The 18,991-nt window shown below is 26.6% G+C and overlaps 1 protein-coding gene across 2 annotated transcripts; it reads left to right on the forward strand.

The window, feature by feature from the left end:
• The first annotated feature begins 233 nt into the window (after positions 1-233).
• LOC145843781 (ephrin type-A receptor 4-B-like) lies at positions 234-16,666 on the forward strand. Of its 2 annotated transcripts, none has more exons than XM_082951008.1 (19): positions 234-370; positions 2,432-2,499; positions 3,817-3,938; positions 5,241-5,486; positions 6,285-6,478; positions 7,241-7,342; positions 8,188-8,343; positions 9,236-9,344; positions 9,670-9,820; positions 9,960-10,041; positions 11,606-11,778; positions 12,088-12,226; positions 12,373-12,594; positions 12,943-13,050; positions 13,464-13,649; positions 13,945-14,219; positions 14,678-14,872; positions 15,479-15,639; positions 15,962-16,666. In XM_082951008.1, the coding sequence occupies exons 1-19, from the start codon at positions 289-291 to the stop codon at positions 16,182-16,184; spliced, it is 2,994 nt and encodes a 997-aa protein (XP_082807134.1). In that variant the 5' UTR covers positions 234-288; the 3' UTR covers positions 16,185-16,666. The 2 variants fall into 2 exon arrangements, with proteins under 2 accessions (XP_082807134.1, XP_082807133.1); XM_082951007.1 differs by having other exon boundaries at positions 234-369; positions 2,428-2,499.
• The last annotated feature ends 2,325 nt before the right edge of the window (positions 16,667-18,991 follow it).

Consider the following 18,991-nt stretch of genomic DNA (forward strand, 5'->3'; position numbering starts at 1 on the left):
GTGCTTACTCGACCGTGACGAAGCTTGTCAGTTTTCGGTGAAAAAAGCTGAAACGAAAGCGAGAGAGGATGAAAATGAGAGAGTTAAAAAAAAGAAAAACAAGTTGTGAAAATAATCATAATGCAACTGATTTATAGAAGCAGTTTTAAGCAGAAACTCTGCAAGAGTGTTATGTATAACAGTTTGGTTTTTAAGAATTTTATTGTGCAATTGTTTTCATTTTATTAATAACAGATATATGTTAATTAAAATTTTAAAAAGTACTTAGTTTTAAGAAGCCGATGAACTATGCAAAGGAGTAGAAGATATTTTGTTTCATTTGCTTGTGTTTTTGTTACATCTATCATTCTTCAAGTGAAGTCGTTATCAGGTTTGTGAAAGTTAAATTTAGGCTATTTTTACCGTGTTTTTTAGTGGTATCTTTTATGATTGTGAAGAATTTTGTACTATTTCACATAATAAATTATGTTTATCTATTCATTGAAAAGTTTTGCAGAATATTACAAACATAAGTTATTAAAATTTATATATATTTAAAACTAACAAATTGTGATTAAAAGTTTATGAATTTGATTTTTGTGCATATTTTGTTGATTAATTTTGGACACCTTTATAAACTTTTTTTGATGTGTGTGTTTTTTTAATTTGAACATATATATTTGTTAGATTTAAAAATATAGTTCAACTAAAAGCTGAACTGTTTTTATCTTGTTGTAGTTTACTTTTGTTTGCTTAATTTTGCAAGTATCTTCGTTTTGCAGAGCTTTGCAAGTTTGTAAATTGTAAATAAAATGGTAACTTCTTCAAAAGCTTAAATTAAATTTTAAAACTTACAGAAAAATAGTCTTTTATGTGCTACTTATACAAAATTTTGTAGTAGTTTTTTTCGCAAAGAAATCATTAAAAAGCAACTTATGTTAAAGTAGTTGTATTAAATATACTTAAAAGTATTATAGAATTTAAGTATGATTTGAAATTAGTTCTTTAAAACAGTCTTATTGCTGTTTGTTTTATGAAAGAGCTTTCTAATAAAATTATTATAGCATATTAATATTTTATTTATTCTAAATAAAATTGTTAAGCATTTGTCTTTTAAAGTTGCAGAATAAAACAGTTTAAAGTATTTTAAGATTTGAGCTATTTATTCATTAGAGTCACTTTCAAAAAATTAGTAATGTAAAAGATTTTCATAGTAAACGAAAAACTTTAAAAAGTGTATCACAAACTGACTTCAAAAAAAAAAAAACAAAGTCTTCCAAACTTGTATCTGTAAAAATACTAAAGCCGCCCATTATCAAACGAAAAAGTAACATCTTTTATAAGTAGAAGCGGAAGAGAACACATCGCTTGTCAACATGTTTGAAACACAATGTTTTGTTTGACCAAGAAAAGTATTTGAGTTATTTGTGCTTAACGTTCAGAACCTAAATACTTTCAATGGCCATTGATAAACACTGCGAATAAAAGTTTTTGAATGTTTGTTCAGGATTGACTGTTGTGATGTCATAAAAGGTTTTTCACTTAATTTTGCTTTCACAAGTCTTGTGTGCTTCTTTGAATTGAAGTTTCTCTGTGCAGAGAAAGTTACAAAACACAAAACAGTTTTCTCTTCTTGCTTATGACAATTATGTAAATTGTAGATTTCTGATGCATTGAAATTGAAACTCGGTTTGAAATTAAATTATCTTTTTTGTGGTTGTTCCAATTATTTAATGGCTTGTATACAACCAATTAAACAAGCAATTTGTTGACGTGATCACACATTTGATTATAGGTACATTTCTAATTGCACGTTTGATTGTAAGTATTCTTGTAATCTGTTGTTATTTCAACAAGGTTGTTTTCATTACAAAATACATCAATATTATTTTATCTATTATTTATTTGAAATCACTACTTTTTGAATTTCAAAACTTTTCTCAATGAAAGGTTTGCTTATGTAAAAGTTTTCTTGTAGTTTTAGATTTATACTGAACTTTGTTATCATCTTTTAGTGCTTTCAAAGCACTACAAAGTTATAATGATATTTTATTACTTACGTAACAATTGAGCTTATTTACTTGAAGCACCTACTTTTAGTAAAAAAACAGTATAATTTTGTTTGAAAATATTATCTTTTAAGATTATTTTTAATAATAACAGTACAACAATATAAGCAGTTTTTAAGTATTATCTTTAATGAAAATGTTTTACTTACTTGTGTGAAAGCATTTATGACGGCCATAACTGAAGTGTTTATTTATATTTTTTTGCTTTAAATGCTTTTATAACAGTTGTACAAAGTTTGAGTAATACCTTATCACTGCTTAACACTGCTTAAATAAATGCATTTATTTGTAGCATCTACTTGTATCAGATGTCTGTAATTTCATTTACTGTCAATTTTTACATGACTCACAACAAACTTGTTTATTTAATTATTTTTTGGCAGATGATTTGTACAACACTCACAATATCAGCTCAGATCTGGATTGGAAGAGAAAAGATGGTGAAACAGGGGTAAGTATAAGTTGTACTTGAATGAATTAAACGTTTATCATGCAATTTTTTATAACTTCCATGCTTTTTACATTTGTGTAAAGAACTATAAATGATACTGTATTTTTTTAAACTGATGATCAATATTTTGTTTGGTTTACTTTGTGAACTATAAAATCAAATTAGTTTTGCTTTTAAGCCTTGTTGCAGTTTTTAAAGTGCATTTTTGTTGTTAAGTTCAAAGTTGTGGAGAAAATACTTTTTTATTATCAAAGTACTTTGACAGACATAAGTAAATACTTAAGAATTATATTTGAGTAGGTATAACTTTTATTTAAAATTTCTAATACAAATTAGTTATTTACTAATTCAAGTTAAATCTAAACTTTATTGTATTCTGTTTTTTAAAGAACTTAGTATAAGCATGTTCTTATCTAAAATCATTATCTTTTAATTACAAAAGCTTCTTTATTGCTCTATAAAGTTTGATAGCCTTTATGAGGTTAAGCTTAAGAACTGTATAATGTTTTTTGTTAAGTTTTAAAGCTTTTCGGGAGGTTTTTTGTATTGTTTATGAAAAGTCTTTATTGTGTGAAACTAAGCTGTAAAGTTCGGTTTGTATAGGTCATACTGTTGTATTTACTGTAACAGTATGTATCATTAAATTTTGCTGAAGTTTTATACTACCACATTAGCGTTTTGACCTAATTTATTCTCACTGCACATTTAATTTTGTTTTTTAAACTCATTTTACTATTATTCTAGTTAAATTTAAAGTTTTTATTTTCATTTTTTTATGTACGTTTAATAAATATGAGCTTTGTTACTTGTTTGTTTTTCTTTTGTAATTTGTAAAAAAACAACTAACTTTTTTGTTATTACAATTAAAATTAGTGTTTATAAAAATAAGTTTATGTTGTCAAATATTTTTTTAAATTTAGAAACTCCTTTTTAGAATTGTTTCAAAAAATTAAAGATTCAAATGCTTGATAAAAGCTATAGTTGTATTAAACTTTACTTAAACATTTTGTTTTACTAATATATTTCATTGAAAAAATACTAAAAGTTCTTAGTGTGAGAGCTTTTCGGCTGATATTAGTAACATCTTAGTTTGATAAATAAGAATAATTCAATTCTGACCTCATAAAAAAGAGATCAAGTTACAGTTTTATTGTTTAGTTATTAGTAAAAATATTATTAAAACTTACTTTTTGAAGTAATCTTTTTTGTATTAATAAAACTAATGTTTTTATACTTAAATAAAGTAAGTGATTTTTCAAATACTAAATTATTATTTTAGAAATTGTTAAGTAGTAATAAAACAAATAAATTACAAAGTGGTCAGAAGTAAGTGCGCATGATGAGATGTCCAACACAATCAGGACTTATGAAATTTGTCCAAATCTGCCAACAAGTAAAAATAATGGTCAGTGGCTCCGATCCCCCTATGTTCATGCAAGGTATTTTGTTTTTTACGTTTGTTGAATTTAGAATATATCTCACATACTCTCAATAAAACTCTCAATCTTAAATTGTCTAATGTATATCTCACATACTTCAAGTTTGCTTGTAAAGTTTTAAAACTTATACACTCATCATTCTTTCAAAATCAAATTGGCTGTTATGAGCAAACGCAAATGATTTGTACAACTATAAGTGAGCTTTTTTTTATTAAAATTTGTATGTTTTTTAAGAAAATTATGGTTGTAGTTATACACATTTATAGAAATTTTAAATTATTAACAAATAGTATTGTGATTAACTTCATTTTAAAAATAATTTATAATTGAACTTGCAAAAATTTTAATAAAAATTTATGAAAGTTAAAAGAAGTGTTTAAACATAGACAAAAAATTCAAAAATTAAAATTTGTGTTTTTTTCTTTAAATGAGTTTAAAAATCAGCTGTGAACAACCAAATAATCACAATCTCCATCCAAATCCCCATTGTTTCCATTATGTGCTCGATAGTAAAAGTTTCTCAATTATGCTGAAGTATTTATTGTCAGCATTTATATTTTAATTGTCACAAAGGTTTAAAAACCATACAAGTGGTATAAGGGGGCTGTGACAAGTACTTACAAATGTTGCTAAAATACCACTTGATTTTTTTGTTTAATTTAATTTTAATGGCTAATTTAATTCGCAACCCGTATCAGTGTAAGTGAGTCAACAGAAATTTAATTAAATTTTGTTCCTGTCTCCATTTAATTAATTTGACAGACTGGAATTTTTGTGTGATAAGATCAAATTGAAAGTTGGTTAGTTTTTTGCTGAAAAATTAGTTCAAAATTGGACATTTGATATTTGACAAAGTTATGTAGAAATTTATAATATTAAAATTTAGTATTTTTAATCATATCTTAGTATTTAATTGTATAATTTCTTTACTGTGATTACAAGATTATTTTGATATAATTACTGGTGTTTAGTTTGATTAAACACATGTTAATAACACTTTTATATCGTACTTTGCTATCATTAAAAAAGTGAGAAAGTATAATGTTTTTAGAGATTTAGACAAAATTTTAGTTTACAAAATCTGTACAATTATACTAAAACTTAGTTTTCAAAATAAATGTAATTTTTCTTTCAGTAAAAACTAGGTTTTATCAATCACTTTTGAAGATTTTTTACAATAATACAAAAACTCTTGCTCAGTTTATACACCCTATTGACTTAAGTACATTATAAAAGCTTATTATGGTTATATTGGTTTTAAATATGTAATTGAAATTAAAAAAAAAACACTAAAAACAACAGAGGCGCTAATAGAGTAAAATTGGAGGTGACATTTTCAATTGTGTGCTTCAATCAGGAGAATTGTCGCGAGACTTTCACCGTTTACAATTACCAAGCCGACTCGGACAGTGCCACTTCAACTTTTCCACCGTGGAACGACAATTTGTATGATAAAATTGACACCTTGGCAGCAGACAGGAACTTGGACAGGGATAAGAGGGGAAAATTTGTCGTCACTGCGAAAGTTCTGGATATTGTAATTAAAAGGTATTGTTTGATTCTATTAATTTTGTAAGTTAAAACTTTTAAAAAATTTTACTTACAAATAAAACATATGAACTAATTTGGTTTTAAGATTTTGTTTGTTGCATTAAACTAATTTTTTTCAATTGTTAATTATTTTCTTAGTTTGTATAAAAATATATATAGTTTTTTTTAAATAGGTGTAGAAATATTTTTTTATTTAATTTTATTTTAGTACACTATTTTTAAATTGTTACTTATATTTCTTAGGTATTAAATTTTTTTTATTTTTTTAATTGGTTTAATGCTACACACTTTATTTTATTTTCATTTTAATACATTTTGTTTATTAACCTTTAAAAACTTTGTAAATGTATTTTTTATTATGTGAAATGAGTAGAAAAAAAGCATTTAAAGAAAGTTAAAAGTCTTCACATACTAAAGTTTTAAAAGGTTTTATGCACACAATAAATAATTGAAATCGCAAAACTAAATTTGTAAGACTTTTTTATTAGGTTATTGAAAGTTTTCTTTGTTTTATCCGTTTCGTTTGACCCGTCGTTAAAATAAAGTTTACAAATCAATGGTGTCTAACTTTTTATAATTAACCTTAATTAGACTGAATAAGTTTTAAAACATTTAATTAAGCTAATTGAACTGTTTTTATTGTATAAGGTTTAAACTTTTCACATTTCTTTGAATTATTTAGATATTTAGCTTGAGTATGACTAATATACTAAAATTTCTTTAGTCTATAAATTTAGTGTGAGAAAGCACACATATATATATGTTTATTTGAATTTAAATTTGAAAAACAAACAGAAAAGGACTGTACATTGCAATCAACAACCAAGGCGCCTGTTTATCAATTCAAAAAGTCAGGATTTTTTACAACTACTGTCCTGAAGTAACCAGGAATTTGGTATCTTTTCCTGAAACAGTGTCAGGAGCCGGACACGCGGACCTGGTTAAAGTTGATGGAAAATGTTTGCCCAATTCTGTGAAATCTAACAAAGGTTAGTTTACTGAATTTTCTATAAAAACTTAAGATTGACCAAATAAATATTTTGCTTATGTGTTCTATTAGTTGTTTGCAGTTTATTTAAAACACAGAAACAACAAAGTAAAACAAGTGAACAAAATATTTATTTTAATAACTAAATTTTAAGTAAAACTTTAACATCATTTTTTCTAACTACAATATAAATCAATAATTTAAATATCAAAGCAATTATAATAACAAAAATTATTTTAAAAAATTTTGATTTATTTTTAAACTTAAAAAAAAACTGAGTGTTTTACACTAGAAAAGAAATTTGTCCCCTAGTATAATCTGTTGAAAATAAACTACTGAGAAATCACCATCAAACAAACCATTTTTTTGCTTGTTTAACTTTGTAGTTGTCAATCAATAGGACCACCCATTGTGACAAATGACGTGCGAAAAAATTAAACTTATTTGAATACTAGGTTAAAATTTAACTTTAAATATATTTAAAACCACTTTTATTTGTGTTTAGTTTAAATTGGCAGTTTTCATTCTAAAAAGTAGCTGTTAATAAAACAATAAGTTAAAACTACATTCATTAACTGCAATTTCTTTTGAAGACCAAAGTATTTTTTTTCTTTTATACTCAAAGCTTCAAGCAAGTGAGCTAAAGTTCTACTTATAACCCTAAATTAATGAAAAAAACAATTAAGCACTTAAACTAATTTTATATATAATAGGTTTTATTGATGTTTCAGTACTTTTTTAATTAGAAGGTTAATTTTCTTAGCTCCAGTATTTTACTGCAATAGTAATGGCGAATGGAAAGCTTCAACCGGAGGTTGTAATTGTGACGTAGGATACCAATATCACCAGAACGGAACCTGTATTGGTAAGATATATTAATTATTTATTTATTATTTATTTGTAGATACCAACACCATAAAAATAGAACCTGTATTGGTGAGCAATATTTATTATTTCTTAAATAAAAAGTAGTGGTGTTAATATAATATAAAGTTGCCAATACCTAGAATCTGTATAGTTAAGAACTGAAAATAACAGTTACAATTTAATAAGTTTAGATTAATTTACTTATGTTACTATTTCTTACGAATGTTCACAATCAAGTAACTCTAAAATAAGTCTAAAGTTGTAAATGAAAATTTATTTTGTTAATAAAAGTGTAAATACTTTTGTATAAGCTTCATTTTACTCGTTAAGTCTTACAGTTAGATCAAGACAATCTAATAGTTAAAATGACTTAGTAATTACATCAGTATAAGGGGCTAATAGCAGTAACTTAGTTTTGAAAAGCTGCAATTTGCCGGTGAACTGAATGAATATTGAATTAGAATGTCTGACAATTTTAAATAAGGCGACGGGGTCAAAACCTTTTTGGCAAAATAAACTTTTAGTGTCATTTCTATAGTTTTTATTGAAGCCAGATAGTAGCTTTTGAGTATTTTTTTATATTTAAAAGAAGTCTACTGTTTAGGCGGTTATTTTATTCTAAATACATTTTACTTTCAAGACATACATATAACGCCTATTACATCTAAACACTAAAGCTGTTTTTATTAGCTGTCTCACTGTATATTTTTTAAAATTAAAACAAAATACACAAAACCTAACTTAAGTTTAAGACAACAAGTTAGCAAACTTCTACAGTTTAAAAAAACATTTAGAGCTATATAAGTATAATTAAACTATTTTTAAATAAAACCTTTTCTACAGCATGCCAACCGGGTTTTTACAAATCGCTATTTGGAAATGATGTTTGTAAGAAATGTCCGAGTTTGAGTTTCACTGATAAATTTGCAAGTTCATTTTGTCAGTGTCAAGCCGATTCAATCAGATTAGATGACAATGAGATATCACAACCTTGCAAAAGTTAGTTTTATATTGTTAGAAATAAACTAGATTAAAAGAGCAGCTGTCAAATTTGCGCGAACTCACAAAAATGCACGAGAGCTTAAAATTGCACGAAGATACTTTTGTACGAGTGGATAAAATTGCACGAAGATAAAATTTAGGGAGACACTTTTGCACGGGTTATTTATTTCATTTTTATTAACTTATCATTACTATTATTTTTTAATTTAATTTTTATTTTCACTACCACTGTTACTCCTAACCCTTACCCTCGGTCAGTAACTTTTTTGTTCTTTTATTTTATTTTTTTCTGTTTTTTTTACTCCAGTGCAAAATTGACCCTTGGTGCAAAATTGTCTTCGTGCAGTTTTGATCCCTCGTGTAATTTTGTCTTTGAGCAATTTTGACCCGTTCCTAGATTAAAAATTATAAAGTATTGATTTAATTTTTTTTTAATTGTTGAAGCTTTAAAGTGAAATAATTAAAAAAAAAAAACTTAATTGTTTAAAAACTACACAAGATGTTGTAAAATTTGATAATTTAGCTGATATATTTATACAGTTTAAACATTTATATCAAACAAATAAAAATGTTAGTGACCAGCTATTTTTATTCATAAGCATAAAAGTTTCTTACATACGTTTTCACCCGTATGTGAACATGAATAGCTTCAAAGTTTATACAAAGTAATAAAAATTTCATTACAAAAACAACTTGTGTTTTTTGGCAAAAAACTTATATAAACTTACGCTAATATTTTTGCTTCATTGCTTTGGAACTTTTAAATGAAATTATACATAACACTGTTCTTATACAAACATTGAACAAAAATACACTTTTTTGCTATTTTATACATATGAATGAATTTTAAGTTTTAGAGTTTGTTTATTCTAAATTATTTTATTAACAGCAATTCCATCTGAGCCAAGAAATATAAAAGTTAATATTGAGAAAAATCGAGCTCAAATAGTTTGGCAAAATCCACTGAATGATGGTGGATTAACAGATATAAGTTACAGGTAATTGTATTTTTTGTTATTAATTTACTAAAAGTTTTTGCATTTATAACTTTGATACAATTTAGAATAAGTTTAAATCTATTTTAAGCTATAAACTTGGTTTTAAATTAAAGTGAAATATAAATACAATTATGACAATTTATTTCATCATTAAAAAAAAATTTTAACTTTACGATTTACCTTAATAACATTGTAATGTGTCTAAATAGATTTTTGGCCTGTACTTTAAACTGATTGTTTTATTGATAAATTATGTGTATTATTTTACTATGTTTTACAATTTTTACTATCTTTTCAAAATAGTAAAAAATATTTTTTAATACAGTATATCATGCAACACATGTACTGATGAAACTTACAAAAAGTGCAAAACTTGTCCGAATTCAATTAAATTTTATCCGAATAATTACAAAAATCTCATTTCACCAGAAGTTTTTATGTCAGAACTACCGGAGTTTTCTTATTACAAACTGAAAGTAATTTATTTTTCTTGTTTTAAGAATTAAAAGTATTAAAATATGCATCAAAAGTTTTTGATATGTAAATTTAAAAGTTAGTAGTTTTTAATTAAAATGTTGCTTAAAATATTTTTCTTTCAAAACAACTACATTGCAGATTAAATCAATAAACGAAGTGTCGGAAAAATCCAACAAACCGGAAAAGTTTGCCGAAATTAAGTTTTCTACTTCAGAAAGTGGTTAGTTGTAGTCTTAAATAATAATTATTTTAAATTTACTTTTATGATAAATTTATATTTTTTTAGTTAGTAAATAAAAATTCTCCTGTAAAAAATGTTTATTATTTATAAAAAAACTGGTCTTTTAAATTTTGAATAACTTTTTCTCTTTGATTAATAATTAACGATGCGATGTTTTCTTTTTTGTTCTTTTTATTTTACCCTCGCAGTAGGTAAAAAACTGGTAAATTATTCTTACCACATTAATAAGTAATGAACCTAACAAGTTTATTGGTGGTACCAGAAAAAAATTTACATTCACCTATTCAATATTGAGAGCTATTTACAAAATATAATCCTTTCAAAAAGTTTTAGAGAAAGAGTTGTAATAATATTACTTTAAATATCTCTATTTCAAAACACTGTAGGGAAAAAGTTGTAAAAACATCGCATAAGTTTTGAACAGCTCGATTTTATATTGATCATAATCAGTGGTTAAAACATCTAAGGGGAGTTTAAAATACTGTTACTTTTGTGAAACTGTGTTTTTATTGCATGGCAAATCGATAAAATTCGTGTTTTTTGTACTAAGTTAATACTCCTTTTTTAAAACACAAGTTGTAAAACTGTTTTCTTGTAATGAATTATTATTGATAAAGTTTTAACATTTTTAAAGAAACTTGATATCTTGTAAGTTATAGTTATTTTTATTTATTTTAAATAGATTTGTAGACTTTTATTTGAAACTAGTTCTTTTAAGATACTAAATATTTATAGAATTTCAGCAATGTAGGCAAAACATGTTAAGTGTTAGATAAATTTTTCAAGCATGTTTAATTCGTCTAATTAATCAGCATTTTTCTAATTTTGACAAATTTATTAATTTCAAACCAAGATTAAGTATTGAGATCGTAATCTCACTGATGTGATTGATAAATTTTTTTTAATAATTATAACAAAAAAAATTTACCCTTTTAAATTAATTTTAAAATAACATAACTTAGAGGTAAATACGAACATAACAAAACTTTAAAAAACTTTGTTTTTAATTTTTAGTAAAACAACGAAAATATTATCTAGTAATTTGATATATTGATTGATTTTTTGACATCTTGTGTGAAGAGTATTTTGTTTCAAATTTTCAAGTTGTTTTAGATTTGAATTGATATTCAATTTCAAGTTAAAACTTTTGTTTTATCCCATGACTGATGTTTTTAAGTCCTGTTGTTTTTCTGAATTTTTTCGTTATTTTTTATGTCCAAAAAAAATCAAATAAAGCGACAAATAATGATATTGTAAATGTCAAAGTATCAATCACACTATCTCATTGCTTTTTAGTTTGTATATAAACTTGCTGTTGCATAGTTCATCTACAATAAGATTTGTTTTTTATTTCAAGAAAAACTTCATATAACATCGTGTAGAAAACTTTTTTTAAAAGATATTTACACTTTGTACAATTTAAAATGTTTACTGTTGAACTAGAAGTTTAAAATATAAATTTATAAATAAAATTTCAAAGTAAAAACAATAAGCTAAATTAAGTCATAATTACTATTATAAAGAATAAAATAAATTTCAACAGTACCTTCAGAGGTAGTGGGATTATTTTTTGGTGAAATAGATTACAATTCGGTGCAAATTTATTGGTCGAAACCCGCCAGCGATCAGCCAATCACAGAATACGAAATAACGTTGAAATTAACCAATCAGAAGCCAGAATCTGATGATTTCGTCGCGATTCCAACCACTCATAAGGTGATTGTTAAAAACTGTTTTAGCAAAAGTCAAATATATAGATAACTTTTTCTAAATACTTTTAATAATTATTTTGCATTTTTTTCAAGTAAAACTTAATAAAAATAATTTTGTAAGTTTAGTTAAACATGTTTAATATTATAATTTTAATCACCTAAAGCTTCAAAAATTGTTAAATAATAAAATTTTGTTTTTTCTCATTTAGAGTATAACCTAAAGTGTAATTAAAATTGTTTCTCAGTTAGCTAATGTATACAAAATTTTAACAGCAAAACAATAGTAAGTAAAATAACATTTTTGTTTTTTCAGGTAAAATGTGCATCAGAATATTGCAATATAACACTATCAGCTCTTCTTCAATCTTCGAAATATCTAGTTAAAATAAGAGCTTATAACAAGGCTGGGTTTGGAAAATACAGCAAAATTAAATCTTTCACCACTGAATCAAGTAAGTTTTTGTTTAAAAAGTATGTTTAAAAATTTAAAGCATGTATTCATTTTAAAATAAATTTAAGTTTAAAGAAAAAAAATTAAAGAATTTTTATTCTTTCTAATAAATAAGTTACATTTTTAACCATTGTAAACTTTACACAGAACCAGTAACAGAGTTGAGTTTTGAGGTCTTGGTAGCCATAGTGGTTTTCACCTCGGTACTAATACTCATCGCATTCATATCTTTCCTGATATGCCTCCGTAAAAAGTTCAATCCCAAATCTGACAAGAAGGCCAAGATGCTGGAAAGTTCCATGACAACCAAGTTTGACAACTCCCTAGCAACGAAGTTGGGCGATTTGAGGGTTGATATGAGCAAAAATGGTTGGTCATTTGTATTTTAATTACACACTTGTTATACTGTTTGTATTATGAACGTGTAGATTTTGTAAGTTTTTCTTAAAATATAACTTTAAAATAACAAGTTTTAAAACTTGTTTTTTATTTTGATAAATTCTTAAATCAAAAATTTAACATATGAAAAATAATTATTTTTCTTTTTATTGTTTAGATTCAATAGTCGCTCTAAAAGTCAACTTTGTAAAACAAAACAACAAAATAATGTTTATCATTACTTTATCTTAACCTATAACGCACAAACATTTACAACTTAAAAAAACATTCAAAAGCAAACAAGTTATTAAAAAATAATTTCAACAAACACTTTCAAAGGTCGCATGAAAACTTATGTGGACTACAGAGACCCTCACAAAAGTGTTTCAGAAATCGCCAGGGAAATACAAATGGAACAAATTAAAATACTCAAGGTCATCGGGCAAGGTAAATTTATTGATTACACATGCGAGTTTAATTTTCTGCGAAACAAAATTGTTAATTTTTTAATTATAAATTATTGCAACTTGCTTAATCTATAAGTGCGTATTTTTTGTCTGTTCTTTTTCCTTACTTTTGTCTATACCTCACCAATAATTTATTTTTGAATAAAATAATTAAATAATTTATTTTTTGCTTATTATCAGTTCGAGCACAACACTGTAAATACAGCAATAATTTTAACAAAAAGCTTATTTTCTTATTAACTTTGCCAGTGTAAAAACTACCAAATAACCAAACAATACTGTTCTCATGTTAAAAATACACCAAATTGTATAAGCTCGCTAATCCTATTTTATTCAGTTAATAAAATTTTTCATTATAAAATTCTTTACTATCACACACGAACAACTTAATAGGTGAATTCGGTGAAGTGTGCAAGGGAGAGATGAAGGAAGGAAAGAAGGATTTGGTGGAAGTTGCGGTGAAGACACTGAAGAATGGAGCCAGCCTGGTTGATCAGACTAATTTCTTGAGAGAAGCGTGCACCATGGCTCAGTTCGATCATCCGAACATCGTTAAATTAATCGGAGTTCAAACTAAACGTTTGTTTTTACATTAAATTATTCGATTAAATTAGATTCCGGCTATCGCAAAAACTATTTTGTTCTTTTTTTAGCTTGTTTGCTGATTTATCAATTTAGGTGATGACTTTTTTCTTCGGTTAGATAAAAATATTTCTGCTTCAACTCTACTTTGTACTAAGTTTTTTTTTAATTTGTACAATTTCTTAGTTGTACAAATTAATGCAAGCGACAGCCAATACATCATATTTTTAAAGTCATGTTTTTCAGTCTGTCTTACTTTGTTAACTTTTAAAAACAAAAATCATCAAAACAGAATCACCCACGATGATAATAACTGAGTTCGCGCAAAACGGTTCACTCGACAAGTTCCTGTTAAAACTCGACAAGTTCCACTCTCAAGACATCGTGCTTGAAATGCTGAGAGGAATTTCCTGCGGAATGAAGTACTTGCACTCTATCAATTACATTCACCGGGATCTCGCGGCCAGGAACGTTTTAGTTGATGACAATTTCAATTGCAAGGTGTCAGATTTCGGTTTGAGCAGAAAAACGTTGGAAAACGATCCTAACGCAACATATACTACTCAAGTGAGTTGATGGACAAATTCTACTAAATATAAAATTAACTGATTTGTAACGAGTTATACTTTGATAAGATCAATAAGTTATGTTTTGTAGGAGTTAAAAATTAGCTTATTAAATAGCTAATAGTTTTAATTTTGATATACTTTTTTTTTACTTTTAGTTGAAACCTTTGATTTACATTTAATATATAAACTGACAATGTATGAAGTAGTTTATGTTGTTTTTCATACGAGTTAAGTCAGCGTTTTTTTTAATTTTTTAATAAAAAAAAAAAAATATCAAAATTTAGTATGTATTAGATATAATATTTTGATCTCAGCCAACCAGGGAGGAAAGATCGCGTTGCGATGGAAACAGTAGTTTATTATTCAACGTATATTTTTGAGTTAAAGCTAAAACCAACTAGTTTTAAATTGTTGTTTCAAAATTAAAACCCCAACTTATTTTGTTTTCGTTGCTAGGGAGGAAAGATCGCGTTGCGGTGGACGGCACCCGAATGCATCCGATACCGAAAGTTCACCTCCGCATCCGACGTATGGAGTTTCGGAATCGTCATGTGGGAGGTGACGTCATTCGGGGAAAAACCCTACTGGGACATGAACAACGATGACGTCACAGACGTTATCGAAGACGGATACCGGCTTCCCTGCCCCGAGGTATTTGTTTGTTGCTGTACTATTATTTATTACGCAGGAATACTTTGATTGTAGCTTCAAGTGCATTAACTGTTTCAAGCAGCTTCATTAATTACCTTCTGTTCAAAATTAAACCGAGCTAAGTAGTGCATATTGTAAGAAATAAAAGATTCTCTGAGTTTTTCTTCTAAGAATAAAAAACTCTGCACCGTGTTGGCAAGCATAAAATCAGTTGATCATCAAAAGACGTTTGGAGGCCTGTTGAGATTAAGTTTAAAAGGTATTTTTAGTGGGTAGAGAATTTAGGAGACACCTCAAATGACCCTACCTTCTAAGCCAAAGAGTCAAGAAAAAAGACCAAGGTAGCAGAAAATACAAATAAATAAGTGGCACTTTTCCTTTGTTACAATCGGATGTTTTCTGCCTTTTTGTTTTGTTAGCAAGTCAAGCATAACCAAACTGTCAACTATACTATTAATTTTTATTATAAAAGTTGTTTTAAATGTACTGTTTTTCATTTTTTTTTATAAATTTTATAGATCATTAATTATTTATGAGCACAAAATATTTTTTTGGTATCGTAAAAACAGTTGAACCAAGTTTACAATTTATTTTATTACCAAACAGGGATGTCCAGTAGAATTGCACGAAACAATGCTGAGATGTTGGAGTTACGACCCGAAAAAAAGACCCGATTTCAACCAATTAATTGACATTTTCAACAGTCACGTGATAAAAATTGAAAGTTGCAGCCCAGTTCCTTCATCTATGAGTACTTGTGATTCTACGTGAGTCTACAATTGTATACAGATGTGTAAAGTGTATCTTTTTCAATAAGTGGTAAAACAATTTGAACTGTGTTTTAAAAGAAAACATAATACGTTCTGTCAATAACTTGTACTCACCACTAAAAGCAAATTTACGGACAAAACTTAAATGTGTGAATTTTGAATAAAGTTTGTTTTTAAAGACTTTTGGCTAAAACCTGTAAATCTAAAGTACTATTTAACGATTTAATTGAAGTTTTTAAAAAAATATATAAATAACTTAGTTAGTAAAAATTATTAAGACAGCTAAGTTCAAATTAAATATTTTTTACCCAATCTACAGTCGACCGTTGTTGTTCAATCAATCTTCACTCGAGAGCCTCTCTACCGCTCGTTTCACTTATGGGAAACCCCCATCAAACATCACCCCTCCCTCCCCCTCCACCGTCATCTCCACCCTCTCCTCCCCTCGTTACCAGCCTCCACCTAACAACCAGGTTGCCAGGCAACAGCGCCACCTGGTGGAAGAAAGGAGCAACAGGAGCTCTGTGGTGGCGATTGTGTGAATTATGATGGAGATGAAAGAGTTGGAAGATTTTGAGTTGGGAATGATCGAGAGAAATTGAGATTAAACTTTAGGATGGTTTTTATTCAAATACTGTTTTTTTTTGTTTGACTAGTCTTTGTAACAGTTTTATTTAAAAGTCTCGTTTTTTTTTTCAATTGCCTTCGTGTAGTTTGTAGTTGTGTTTAGAGGGTCTGAGACTGAAAAGTTTTGAATGTTTTAGTTTTCTGTAATTTTTGTTTGTTTTACAAGTTTCTGTAGTATAAACCTCACAACGTTTAAAAAAGTATATACATAATCCACTTTTAGTTTTTTTATTTCGACAAAACGCTACAAAAGTTGTTCATTTTATCTTGAAGCGAACTGTTTTTAATTTCACTGTGTTGACAAATAACTACTCATTAAGTTTAAGTGATTTAAAAAAAATTAAAATTTATTTTATTGAGCATCATTCATCTTATAGTAAATGTTTTTATGTTTTCGCTATACAAGGTTTTACTTTTTAAACTCACTACCTTGAAATTTACATGTTGCCTTAACAAGATGTACTTTTTGATGTTTTTGTTGTTTGGAAGAAGTCTTAGACTTTTTATTTTCAATAAACTTCAAACTCATTTGATTTTTTTTTTGTTTTAGTAATATAAATTAGCCAACAGTGAAGTATTTAAAGTTTTATGTGATTTTAAAATTTATTCTCTGTTACATTTAAGTAAAGCGTTTCCCTGAAAAAAATAGACGACAAAAATTAAGTTGGAAATTAAAATTAATTTTTTTAAACTATTATTGCTAAAATTAATATTTAAAAGAAGAAAAAAACAGAATTCAGCAATGTTTTATAACTATTTATTTAATCTTAAAAAAAAACAGTGCGATATGTATTTAAAACGCAGTAAAGTTAGTTGATGGTGAAAATGTTCGAGTGCAGTAAACATTTAGCATTTCCACGAGAACTACTCAACAAGTACCTTCAAGTGTTTACTGCGACCAATAGTACTTATGTTAATGAGAAATTACCAGTTGAAAATTGTTTGATTGGTTAACAAACTGGTAAAATGCATATGAAATTATACTAGACCAAGTCAGTTTGAATTTTTGAGCTCATTAAAATGTTAGTCGTTGCATAGTTTTGAATATTTATGGAATATTAAAACAAGTCTGTTGAAGTTTGAAGTTTTTCAATATTTTACTAAAAATGACGGCTTTTTCCTGTGCTAACTTGAAAAGTCTTTTTAATTGATTGTACTAAAAATCGTTTTTGCAATTAAATTCAAAAAGTTAAATGTTGCCACTGTAATTATTTTATTATTATTATTATTTTGTTTATTGTGCAATGTTGGACTCAGGCATCAAAACCTGAGCCACTTAAACAGGACACACAAAAAGAGAAAAAGAAAATAAACTTATATTCAAAACTTTAAGATAAAATATATATATATATATACAAACATAATTTAAATGAAAACAAAAAGTTAAACACAATATGATAAACAAATGAACTAAATTGAAAATTCAGTTTAAAAAATTCAAATTTATATATTACTTAGTACACACAGTAAAGAAGTTTGTCTAAAATCATGGCTTATAAAACAAAATTCATAACTACAAAATATATAAGTAAACTAATAGTTTGTAGGGGGGAGGCGTAGGGAAACGAATATTTTTCCTTTTGTTACAGTGGAAAATTAGTGAATTTTACTGGTATTTATCGTATTCAAATCAAATCTTTTTAGCTTTAAACGAAATTGTTCTACCCTCTCACAAGATACTATATCCTGAGGTAGTCTGTTCCACATAGCTTTTGCTCTGTGAAAAAATGCGCCTTGCCACTGACTGTTTTGAAAATCATGTTTACATTTTATTTTCAAATTATTTCCTCTTAGTTGATATTTATTTTGGGAAAAATTAAAAAACTGGTTAAAAAAACTTTTATATTTGCCATTGATAATTTTATAAAGAATTAATAAATCAAATTCCCATCTTCTATATTCCAGTGATTTCAAGCCAAATTTAATCATTCTATCATTATATGACGTGTAAGATATGTTGCAACGACTACAAATATGACGGGTAAAACTCCTTTGCACAGATTCAATTTTGTTAATATCCTTTTTAAATGGGGTCACCAAATTTGGGTACTAAACTCAAGTTTAGGGCGAACGTATGTTTTAAATAGTTTTGTCAGAATTGAAGCAGAATTAGTTCTAAAACTTTTCAATATTTGATAACATGTAGTTTTTGCAATCTTATATAAATAGTTGATATGTTCATTCCATTTCAAATCTTTGGAAATATAAATTCCTAAATCTTTAAAAACTTTAATTTCTGGTAACTTGATGTTATTGATTAAGAGGTCAGTTGGAGAAGATTCTTTTTTGTTAATGGTTAGAATTTTACATTTGCTAGGATTTAAGTTTAGTTTTCTTGTTTTTAACCATATGTAAATATTATCTAAAGATAGTTGTAATGAAGTATTTGACTGACTAAATATTTTGGCATCATCTGCAAATAAGCTTAACTCACTTTTAATATCAATGTTTGAGCAAATATCATTAATATAAATTAATAAGAGAAGGGGACCAACTACACCACCTTGTGGTACTCCACTGTAGATTGTTAAAGAGTCAGAAAGCGTATTATTGATGATTACTCTTTGTGATCTATTATTTAAAAAGTTATCAAACCAATCAATTAAGCTTTCATGTAGCCCATACTGATTTAAAATTTTTAATAATCTTTTGTGTGATACTGAATCAAAGGCTTTTTGAATATCCGTATAAACTACTTTAGTAAATTCATTTTTGAGATAAG

This window comes from Thalia democratica, chromosome 9, assembly GCF_965202585.1.
Source record: "Thalia democratica chromosome 9, ktThaDemo2.hap1.1, whole genome shotgun sequence".
In the NCBI taxonomy this organism is placed as follows: Eukaryota; Metazoa; Chordata; class Thaliacea; order Salpida; family Salpidae; genus Thalia; species Thalia democratica.

Coding starts and splice junctions, on each gene's coding strand:
- LOC145843781 (XM_082951007.1), top strand. CDS start 289: ATGCAAAGGAGTAGAAGATATTTTGTTTCATTTGCTTGTGTTTTTGTT. Junction 6,479..7,240: donor TTCTGTGAAATCTAACAAAG/GTTAGTTTACTG, acceptor TAATTTTCTTAG/CTCCAGTATTTTACTGCAAT. Junction 12,595..12,942: donor GGTTGATATGAGCAAAAATG/GTTGGTCATTTG, acceptor ACACTTTCAAAG/GTCGCATGAAAACTTATGTG.